A 12,081-nucleotide genomic window follows, 5' to 3' on the forward strand; every position below is an offset into this window, starting at 1 on the left:
ATATGCTTTTCTACAAAAAGTATGCAACAAAATTCGTACATATCCTACATTATCATGAGACAGTAATTTGTGTTTAATCCATGTATTTGGGAAGGCTGCGATCACAGGACTGAGGTGCTGATGCGAGTAAAAAATAAAGAAGGAAGTGGTCCCTTAAGGTGGTAGACTGGGGAGGTAGATGGGTCACAAAACACAGGACTTTCCCCTAGGACTTTTACCAAGAGACTGGTGTTTGGAAGTGTGTGAACTTTGACTGAATTTTGAGTCATATCTGCAAGTACTTCATCACCATGTTTCTTTTCCTAAACCTAACCACAGTAACTTTCCTTGCCTAAACCTAAAATCTGTAACTTTACGCTAAGTGCGTAACTTCACGTTAAGTACGCAATAACATTTGGGGGTGCTAATTTGTAAGATATCATACAAATCGTTGTGTGTGCATTTTCGTAGGTCATCATATGAACTGTTCTATGAGGAGACTCTGCTTGCGTACATACAGTAGCCTGTCTTAAATAGCATTCGCGGTAGACACAGTATTGCTAAATTTCACATTGACATTTCTATGCGGCATGGTATATTCTGTCATATTACCCAACCCTTTTATCTACAGTGAGCTTTGCAAGTGTTTAGACAGTGTCACATTTTGCTAAAATACTTGGGAAGTGAAATTATTTTGATTATGAGGTTTTACTATTGGCTATTTGAGATCTGTGCTACCCTTGTTTCCTTACCTGCTCACCTCCACATACTTTACTGTATCTGGACAGACTATAACTCAAACTTAACTTGAGAAGGTAAGTTTGCAGTAGACTTTTACTTTGCTGAGGTTTGCTTTGTTTTCAGGTTCGTTCAGGTTGGATTCGTCATCATGTTACAGAGAGGATTTTTACCGTTTTTACTGATGTCTAGCTCTTTGAGGTTAACCAAGCTGGCTATGGTGGTGGGCAGGTTGGACAGGTCGTTATCGGGCATGCTCAGCTTCTTCAAGGCCTGGCAGTTGAAGAGTTGCTATGGAAACACAGAGGGGAAACAATGGAATATTATAGTCTGTTGGCAAAATCACGCAGACCTTTAGTAGAAAGGTACAAAAGGACAGAGAGCGAGAACGTCAGCTGGAGGCATGCTCCACTTAATGTTGTGGAAAAGCAGTGCCATTTTAGCTGCCTTTTTCCAATGAATAATGCAGAATTAATCTCCTACATACGGTGGCCCCAAGGGACAAAACACACACTTGAGTGAAAGCAAAAACATTCAGGGAAATGTGCCCTTAATAGGAAAACACTGCAAATGCCAAAATACAAGAGTGAAAGCACATGCATAAAAAGGAAAGCGCTTAGAGTACAGAAAGGCTAAACTGGAAATAGCAAAACACAGAGAACAGAAAGACACACAGACATAAAGGGAAATAAAATGTTACAAATACTAAAATACATACAAAAGTCAGAAGCAAAAAAAAAAAAACCCCGTCAAAGTCCAAAGCTGTGAAGCAACAGAGCTGTTAACACACCATCTGTATAACCTTCATTCACATATATCTCCCCAAAGCATATTTTTTGCTATGATAATAAATAAATAAATAAATAAATAAATAAATATATATATATATTTAAATGATCACTTCATGGTGGATGACGATGGGAATGGAATGGAATGGAATGGAATGGAATGGAAAAACACAAGTTAAATGATTTTCAGGTATAGTCAGCAAATTTCAACCCCTTTTTAAGTCATGGATTCTTTAAAATCAATTTAAGCTAAGTTCCTGTGTAAGACTCCAGTAGACATGATGTCTGCATCTGTAACAATCTAAAAATCCAAAACAAAGTGAGACATGATGGTGGAAAAACTATCCTATCCACTAATGTATATAATCTCAATCCTTGATTGGTGTGCAGCGCTCCATTCACCCATTCAGCACCACATTTAATTTACCAATATCAAAATAAAAAAGTACCAAAAAAACCCCCAAAACAATTTGTGGTTGGTAATTGGTCATTAACAGCATATGTACACAATTTTCCACATCTCTTAGCCTAAGCTAAAAAGATAGTGTTCGTTTTAGTTGTTTTTTTTTCCTTAAAAGAGAGACCATAAAAATAAATTATCACTCTGAGGACTCTTAAGTAGATAACCACACTCTTGCCTGTACAGCGCGAGTATCATCTGGGTAAGGGACAGAATTTGCCTCGTGCTTGGTGCCTTCTGAACAGGTGACCTCAATTACATCCATGTCATTGTAGGTGGTGCGGCATCCCCATTGGGTAAAATGCTGAGGATCAACTGCATACCAGTAGATCTGAATTCACATTGATATTTAATATGAAGTCCCTTAAGAGCTAATAAATAATTAAAATATCACTTTAAAAAATCAATTCAAATCAAATATGCCAAAACACTTTCATGGTGTGCTGATTTCCACAACACCAATGTGCTATCTGAGAGTTGTACCTTCATCTGCTCAGTGTCACCCAGACTTCAACAACTGAGTGTGATTTATTGTGTAGCATACTTCAAGCATCCAACTATTATCTTATGATGTGCAATTTCTGATGTGTTCTTTTCTCAAACAAACATAATGCTCACTCCTATTCATTCCTGCAGACACTCTTCAAGTCACCTAACCTGCACAAAGGAAGGAAACCCATGCAAACATTTAAAGAATGAAATCATTGTGACTAAATCATAAACTGCACAAAATATAATGCTGTTTCTTGGACAAAATCATTGTGTCTGTATATTTTATTGTAGTGTTAAGACGCCAGCCACATTTACTCTGTCACACCTCGCTGTCACTGTTGTCAAAAATAAAAATAACAGGAGCAGCCAAAGAGCCAGATCAAGCTAAACATGGAAAAGGCTGCTCTGTGCCCGTGGGTCAGGCCAGGCCTCGCTACTTAAGGACACAATCACTTACTCACACACACTTAAGGAGCTCTCCAATTCTCTTACATAAAGGCCAATCACTCTGGCAGCCTTGATAGCTCTTATACTTTCTTGGCACACACATACACATACACATTGTCAAGGCTTTTTGTCGGTTGCAACAAGTTTGGCCTGCCACTCACACAGCCCTATTAGACTGTCTCCATTCATGCGGGTTATATTTAGAAATCCAATTCAACATCTCTGTCATTTAAACCAGGACAGGATATCAATAAAATGAGACAGCCCTTTTATAAACAGCACCTGTAATTCTCCTTGAAATACTGGAAGGGCAATTCACCTCATTACTGCTCACGTGAGGGTTTTCTGAAAGTCTCACGTGGCCTCAGATGACTCTGTCACCCCATAGCTGCATTCCGTGCCACAATGCACATAAGAAGTACTCCCTGATTGGACTCCCTGTTCAGGGAATGTCGGTTCTGCCCTTGACAAGACTTCACCATTCTGAACACCATGCAATGATACCAGCGCAGACATCACTTCCCCTGTAGCTTACCCTGGTAATGTACACATGTTGTAATATTCAAGTTACACAGAGTCATAACTTCACTACTGGTTTGGCTCGCAAAGAGTTGATGGGTAATCTTGCTCGTCAACTGCCGCACTGATGAGCCATTGTTCAGTTCTTCCCTACACAGTTCCCAGTTCCCTTTAAACTGAGTATTGTTCGCTCCCTACAGTTTGCAGTCAGCGATTGGAAAGCATCAGTAGTTGCCTGTCTCTTGCTGTTGTCTAGTATGGGATGATATTTGTACATTACACGCATGCCAGAAAAAAACAATTCTGCTAGTTTAAGTCTCAAGACTCTTCAAATGTTACTTTTCTTTTAGAATGTTGTTAAGTTGGCTGGTCAAGTCAACAACATTTTGTTTACATAGCACAAAATCACAAATTTACAAACTGTGCAACGAAGGAAGGAAGCAGTCCAGAGTGAAACATAGGCCTCTAGTTTCGCAGACCGGGCAAGGCGCAGCGCACCTGCGCTTCGCCAACTGGGTGTGGCCAGGCGGATTTTGCAAGTTTGGCACACTGTGCGCGCTGGCGCAGCTACTCCTCTTTCCCACCTCTGTCCCTCCTACCTGCACAAGTCGGAAAGAGGGAGGAGAGAAGGCGTGGAGTGGGTTTTACACACATCACACCAATCAAATGAGCCCCTCTCCTCGCCCTTAAATGCGCCGCGCGAAGGTGTAATGAGAGTTTACTAAATTCGCCATGGCAGAAGAGAGCAGCAGCGTCAGATGACCAAACTTCTCCCAGGAGGAAACTGATGTTTTGGTCCGGGAGGTCCAAGCTCGCAGCTTCCGAATATACGGAACTGCGAGCAGACCTCCACGGGCTGATGATGCAAAGGTAGCCTGGGAGGAGGTCACCACAATTGTAAATCAATGAGGCGTTTCTCTCATGCGCACGCTCTCTCTTTCTCTTTCGCAGTCTCACTCTGTTTCTTTTCTTTTGACTTTTCTAAGATGACAGATGCTGAATATATACTCCCTATCTGATGCTGTGGCTGTTTGTGGTTGGCTGAGAGGGATGTGAACTCATTAGTTTGCAGCTGTGTTAATCAAATCAGGTTGGGTTTCCATTAACCTGCCTATGAGGTTTTGGTGACATGTGCGCACTGTCCGTCAGTCAGCCAAACTTCGACTTACACCAGCTACACTCCGCCTGCGCTGACAGTAGACCTGGTTTCAGCTGGCGAGCTTTTAGCGCACCTTCCGCAAAGCCTTTTGGCAAGAAAATGTCAGTGCACCAAGCTGGATCTGTTGACACCTCCCCCTGCTGCGCCGCCACACCCATCTCAGCGCACCTCAGTCTGCCAAACTACCAAACTGAGTGCGCCTCGGGTTGCGCTGCTCAAAACTAGCTCTGCGCCGCGCTGGGAAACTGGAGCCCATTGACTTAAAGGGGAACTACTCCTATAGTCGAAATTATTACATGCTATTTCTTTGGTCAAAGACAGTCCAAAAATGTAAGTAAATATGAACAACTCTCACAAATCCAAAAACTAGAGTAAGAAAACTCAAATTAGTGATGTGTTGAAGCAAAAAAGTCAAGGTCCTGAGCCAGAAAGCTCGCGACCTCGCTCTTTTCTTCTCAAATGGACTTTCTTTGTCTTCCGTTAGATATCAAAAACTCAAATACTCAGAGGTCAGAAAAAAATCACTGGAGACACGTAGAATCAGATGCAACTGAGTTTAATGTGCTCGCAGGCAACAAACACATCACAACTCAATGAGTCAAGCTCCGGAGCAAGACTGAAATTTCTTTGTTTGCGCTCGCTCTTTTATCGTAGAATTTCTGCTGAGTCATCTCTTTTCCTTAAACTTTTCCACTGGGCACTGATCATAAAGGTGTCACATTTCTGCTGAGTTTTAGTCCTTCCCACCATGTCAGTGTCACATTTCTGCTGACTCAGCATTTTTTAGTCCTTCCCCCTCTAGGGTCATATCAGGACAAACTGCAATTCCCCTAACTCCCCACTAGTGTTTTCTGAACCCATCCTCATGCTATTTTTAGAAATGATTCACAGTGAGTCCTAGGTACTTCTCCACCACAGTGCTTAAGTGCTCAATGAGTGTGTGTGTGTCATAAGAATACATGAAATATTAAACCAGTGTGTAATTTGTCAGTTGCACAGATTATATTGCTTCAACACGTATCTTTTAAAGGTCAGTTTAAAGGTACAGTACAAACACTATAGTAAATATTACACTACAGATGTCATAAGGTATAAAGTCTGGAGTTGCTCCATAGACAATGAATTGGGAAAGATGTTATAGATAAAACTGAGAGCACCCAGAGGAATGTTCTGAGCATATGGGAACATTTTCTGTTTCCGAACTGAGAACACGACAGTAGAATAAAGCTCAGGTGGGTATAAAAAAGAAAACAAACATTCTGCAGGTCCACGAAATCAGTCTCCCATTCATTGTACATGCACCTTCAGACTTTACATTTGATTACATGACAAGTTTGAGATTTACTTCTGTGGTTTCTGGCTTTGAGATTGAGATACTCATGTTTACAATTACTGAACTTTCTTAGGACTTGGAAATATAGCTGAACTGCGATGATCCATAGAGGAAGAATCCCAATGACTTTGTAAAGACTAACATTAGCATTCAGTTCAAAGCAATCAGGCTGACAAAGTACAGTGATGAAAACTGCAATGTACACTGACAAGCTGAGTGCAAGATGTTCTGGATTGGCAACAGTCCAGAGGATAAACCCTTTTTGTTTAGGTACCAGCATGGCCTTGATGCCACCCTCAGACTCTAAAAAGTCTAGACTTTTTTCTGAAGTGTAAACTTCTTTATGTTATCATCACCAATGCCTCCCTGTACAAGTGAACAGGTTCCTGCAATACAAATATACATTTAAGTGTCAATTTCTGTGGGAGTAAGTCATAGTTAGAGCGAGGATAAGTGGGGTTAAAATTAGGAGTGGAGTTCATGATGAAGGGTCTGTTCACATCAACATTCTAAAAGAACAGAGATCAACATTTGTCAAATACCACAAAGCAATAAAATATATGTCATATTTACACTTTCTGCATCGTTTAAGTGAAAAAATGCATATTTGCTGTGCTTTCCACCAACATATGAAAAAATAAAACGTACGTCACAGCTCCCCAGAACAAGGTGTGCAGCAAACAGTATATTTTAATTAAAGTGATCGCGGCCATAAGAGGGTGCAATGCATATTGGTCCACGTGTAGGTCTTCATAAATGATGGGTGAAAATGAAGAAACAAATCTTGTCAAATCAGCCTGTCAAATAACGTGCTCACGAATCTCCGACTGTCCCTACTTGCCTACTCTGTTATTGTAGGATACTGCTCACGGTTCCTTCTACTGTGAGTTATCAAAAAGCGAATGAACTGGACTCAAGTCAAGACAGCCTGACAGCTACACTCACTGAACGATACCAAAAGAACCGTTCGCGAAGTGGGACGTCTGCTACTTGACAGACCATTGGTCAGTGACATTTTTGTAACATTGCATTGAGCTTACATCGCCCACCTACATACAAGTGAGATGCTGAATCAATGCATTAAATGGTTATTATATTTTTTATTAATGTAAACTTATACATGATGACTGGTAAAGCATTAAAGAGAAGTTTTTAGGGGCGGGCAGCATTAGCTCTTGAACATGCATACACTGCAACAGAGTGTCACAGAGAAACCGATACTATATTTTGCAAGAGGTATCAGAACTTGAAAGGTTCAGTACATTTACATGTATCACCTTGAGGAAACCGATACTGTAAAAAGAATCGATCCACTGACCTCTTAGTACCGCACACATCAGAATGTACTTTGTGGTCCTTCGGCAGAAGTCTTTTGTTTGCACCAGAGGCCTGGCTGAAAACTAAAAGGGACAGAGCGTTTGCTGTCAGGGCCTGAGGCTCTGGAGCAATCTGAGGAAATCAGGTTGGCAGAGTCAGTGATCTCTTTAAGTCTCTTCTTAAACTTTTATCAGAGAGCCATTCCTGATTTTACTTGAGTCTTAACTTCATTTAAACTGTCTTTTATTTCCTTAGTTTTTATATACCAAAATGTTTTAATCAGTTCTTTTGAAAGTTGCTGGTTTCATGTCTTGTCTGTTTTATTGTTGACATGTTAAGCACTTGGTTACTCTATTTTGAAAAGCAGTTTATTAAAAAAGATTATTTTTAATTTTATAACTTATTGCTAGTCTCCATGAGGCCAGGAATTTGCAAGGATCACATTTAGGTTTTGCTTGGCAAGGGTTAAAGGGGTTGACATGTGGTTCGGAGTTACCTTGGGTAGTTCCTCAATCTGGTTGGCGTCGAGGTAGAGCTCCTCCAGAGTTCTCTCGAAGCTGAAGATTTCCTTGGGGACCTGCTGCAGGCTGCAGTGGGAGTAATCCAACACTGAGATCACTTCCTCTTCGCCACGGAAACAACGGCACGGCACCAGCCGGCCAATCAGCTTCCGCTTAGTGGTCATTTCCAGACACTGCACTGTAGAAGCAAGAAGAGGAGAGAAGGGAGGTGATGTTAAATTTGTTTCAGAGAGTGCACGACTCATGAAAATCAATACGTTTATAATATCTTCACAGTCTTTATTTATTTCATTGTGTCCTCGTATAGTACATTGTTGGTTAGACGGCACCAATGGTCAAACTAAATCCAACTTGCATCAGTTATTTTACTTCAGAGATAATCTATTGTGGCGTCTTTGTTAAAATTCATGTGTGAGATTTTCTCCTAAATATTTTAAAATAATTTATTATAACAACCATGTGAGCTGAATTCAATAATGGTGACAGATTTCATTGCTTTTGATGAGTAATGCAATAAATAAATAAATACATGCAAAGAGAGCCTGTTTTTCAAGAGGAACATCTACAGCAAAAATGTGTGTTAATGTAAGTCTGAGGGTGTAGAAATGACAGTATTCACATGGCATCAGTATTACATTGTCACTTAGATCGGTCCATCAGCTTATCAGTGGAGTCTTATCATCTACAGTATGAGTCGTCAAGCAGCCCTGTGATAGACTGGCCACCTGTCCACGTGTACTCTGTCTCCTGCCCATTATAAACTGCAGCCCTCCACAACCCAGTAGAGGATAATAAAGATAATGAATGGATGGAGTGAGCAAACACCTCTTTAATCAACGATTTTCAGCTTCAAATAGTCAAATTACTCAACTTATCTTTGGTCTGACTCTTGTTTATAGGATCTCATCTTTTTGAGTTTGTTGTCCAATACTGTTTTAGTTTCATAATTGCCTCTGTGACAAACTTCAGACTAGGGCTGCCCCCTTATAGTTGACTAAACATTGGTCGGCCAGAAAAGTCATTAGTTGGCAAGATTTCATTGGTTGCTTATGGGGGAATTTAATTTGAAAGGGCAGACACAGGAAGTGACCACACTCTGCAGCCTGACGGTAGTCACTATTATCACACGGGCTAGTTAATAACATATCGGACAGGAAATCCAAAGTGTGGGATCATTTTGAGAAGGTGAAGGACAAACCCAAGGTGATATGTAAACTCTGCAGGCAAACATTTGCCTATCATTCGTCGACTCCAAAGCATCATCTGAAACATGGAAGTAGCTACATGCCCATTAGCCACTTAGCACAATCATTACTGCTTTACCAACAATGTATTTAACAGGCAGCTAGCTCAGTGTGTGAAGCGCACTTGTAAAAAAATTATAATAATAATAAAAAATATTAATGAAGGTTCATTAGCACGGTTTTGTATTTGTCTGTAATGTAACACAGTGTTAACAACGTTACTGATACTATTCTTTCTCACACCTTGAACTCAAATCATTGTGTTGCCCCGCGCAAAATATATAATATAATAATTACATTAATATCGTAAACATGCAGCAGACTAGTTGACTAATGGCCCTAAATGGCGACTAGTTGTCAACTAGGAAAATTCTTAGTTGAGGGCAGCCTTACTTAAAACTCCAACTTCTTCTTTCTTCAACCTTTATTGTAAGCTTGTTAAGCTTGCTGCATAACTGTGTACTTGCATGCATAGAGGGAGAGGATAATGCTATATGTCATTTTGACACCGATATGTGTAGTAATACAATATATATTTAACTCGGTCTTAAAGTGGAAAGCGACAAGTCCTCTTGCTTTAACTTATCATTATGGAGTAAATGTTTATTGCACAATGCAATGGCTATAGACTGACACCATCTGTGTTTAGACTGGTACCCTTTAAGCCTCGCTTTCACCATGCAAATCTGCCTGCCACCCAGTACAATCTCCTGGAAAATAAAGTCTCATTTTACGGCACAAAGAAAGTACATAATCCAACAATCCATAGTGTTTTTTGTTTTAATTTTTGGGTGACTGTGGAACAAAGTAACAGTGGAAGGAAAACAGAAAGCAATAGAGTACTGCAGGAATGATATCTTTTTGTAGGCCAATGCGAAATTTAGTGTCACCGTGGTTCCCTGATCAAAAAGCCAATGCACTGGTTGCTGTAATTGTTCAGACTGGTTGTAAAGAGATTCCATATTAATGCAGTTTGTATGGAAGACACAAAGGACAAATCTGCAGTGCTCTGTGCAAAAAAGCCTTCCAAGGTTAAGTTAAAGTTAATTTGAGGCTTCAGAAAACTTAGTCAGTGAAATTAAATGGGATTTTCCCCCTAAGTTGCAGACTTGAAGTACAAAATTCCCCGTTTGTGTGATTATCCCTCCACTTCAGTTCAACAAAGAAGCGGGTGGAAATAAAAAGAGGGAATTTTGCACAAAAAAGGCGGTAACTTTGGAAGAAACCCAGTTAATTTCTCAAATTCAGACTGCTGAAGCTTCATATAAGCTTCAGCTCAACTTTGCTGTTAATGCATTTAAATGACTGCCAGGCAGGTGTAAAATAGGGCAGATGGGTAACACAACCATCACTCGCCAACCAGCAGTTACCCAGTTCACAACAGGCTGAGGCTAAACTTTTACTGTCAGACGCACACACACACACCCACACACACACACACACACACACACACACACACACTTCACCCTCTTCAAACAACAAGCCAGAGCCATATAATTAGACTGAATCCTTTGTAATTCTGCGACAACATCACTCCGTCACTCCATTACGCGACTCCATTTAAAAAGCCGGCGGCTGAATGGCATGAGTAGGCTAACCACGGGTATTAAAATCCTTGAGTGAGGATTTATCATTCAGCTTTATCATTTCAAACCCAAACGCTTATATTACACTCAATCTACTGACAAATAAAAATTAATGCCAGCCTTTCAAATAGAACAAAGAGTGAATTTTCAGTTATCTTGACAGCCGCCTCAATTTCCTGTTTGATCTGGATGAGCTAAAACCAGCTGTGATGAGGAGAAATAGAGTAAGAGGACAACGGGAGGTGATGAGGAGCAAAGCTGAAGAGACAGTGGGGAGTGAAAGGAGGGAGGGGAGCAAGGGGAGAAAAGGAGGGAGAGAACATGAAAATGAGGAGGTGTAGAGAGCAGAGAGAGGGAGACCAGGAGGCTCGGAGATAAGGCCTGCAGCTTTATCTGTCTATAAACACACACATGTCCAGCACACTGTGACCAGATGAATTGGGAAGATAGACAGAGTGATCTTGAGCACTGTGAGGACACTATGTTATCTTCTCAAGGCCAGTGAAATCTGATTTAAAAAAAGACAGCCGATCCTCCAGGACTGTTTATCTGAAAAGGGTTGGACCATTAAAATCAATACATCCTTATCCACAGCCATGCTCAAAGCGGGCGTAATGAGGCCAGCCAAGGTTTACTGTTTGTCTACAGTATGTGTAAACCCAGCAGCAGTCAACGCTTTTCATGGAGCTCACACCTTGGACCAGTGGTTCTTGTCCAAAACCTCATGTTTAGAGCTAAGAGGTAACAATGAGTTTGTAGCTACTGAGGGATGGGAGGGATTTCAACAATGAGGATTACACAGCTCAGACAAGTGTAAAAAAAATCTTAAGCATGCACCATGTTGTCCTTTTCCCTATCAATCTGTATCTCAATGCAATGTCAATGGGCTGGACTGCCAAGTCAGGAAAAAAAAAAAAAAAAAAAAAAAGTCCAAGGACTAAAACTCTAGGTGGGCAGTACGGACATTTTAATTTTATGATCTCATCATTTGTATGTGCCAATCTCAATTCATTAACATGTTTGTTTTTTTTTTACATTTTTTTGTACATTAAATTTCTTAAATAGCAAATTCTGAGGCACCCATTAGCTCACCTGGTAGAGCAGGCACTCCATGTACAAAAGCCTTGTTCTTGCCACAGCCGCCACAGGCTCGATTCCAACCCCTTGGCCCTTAGCTGCATGTCATACCCTCTCTCTTTCCCCTCTGATGCTAATAAACTGTCCTATCGATTAAAGGCAAAAAAGCCCCAAAATATATCTTTTAAAATTTTCTTTACCGCTGCAGCAAGACCAAGCTACATGCTACACATGTAAGAAATGTGTGTGTGTGTGTGTGTGTGTGTGTGTGTGTGTGTGTGTGTGTGTAAGAATTTAAGAAGAAGTCCAAACTGATTTGATAAAATTTTGCATGCACTGAAAGGCAATTGTGACTGAAGTCTCTCTTCATGCACTGTTCATCTACACAGTCATGATCCCCAAAAGTTTTGGAGTGAAATGA

General features: G+C 40.6%; 1 protein-coding gene across 11 annotated transcripts in view; it reads right to left on the reverse strand.

Annotated features, from left to right (window-relative positions):
- The window catches only part of lrrc7 (leucine rich repeat containing 7), a 149,022-nt gene that overhangs the window by 49,219 nt on the left and 87,722 nt on the right, over nucleotides 1-12,081 (reverse strand). For all 11 annotated transcript variants that reach the window (XM_049587918.1, XM_049587925.1, XM_049587924.1 and 8 more), the window contains 2 exons: nucleotides 7,729-7,931; nucleotides 891-1,008 (listed from right to left, as the gene is read on the reverse strand). In XM_049587918.1, the coding sequence (XP_049443875.1) occupies nucleotides 891-1,008; nucleotides 7,729-7,917 (307 nt within the window). In that variant the 5' untranslated portion in view covers nucleotides 7,918-7,931. The remainder of the gene's footprint in view (nucleotides 1-890; nucleotides 1,009-7,728; nucleotides 7,932-12,081) is intronic.

Source organism: Epinephelus fuscoguttatus, linkage group LG10, assembly GCF_011397635.1.
Source record: "Epinephelus fuscoguttatus linkage group LG10, E.fuscoguttatus.final_Chr_v1".
In the NCBI taxonomy this organism is placed as follows: domain Eukaryota; kingdom Metazoa; phylum Chordata; class Actinopteri; order Perciformes; family Serranidae; genus Epinephelus; species Epinephelus fuscoguttatus.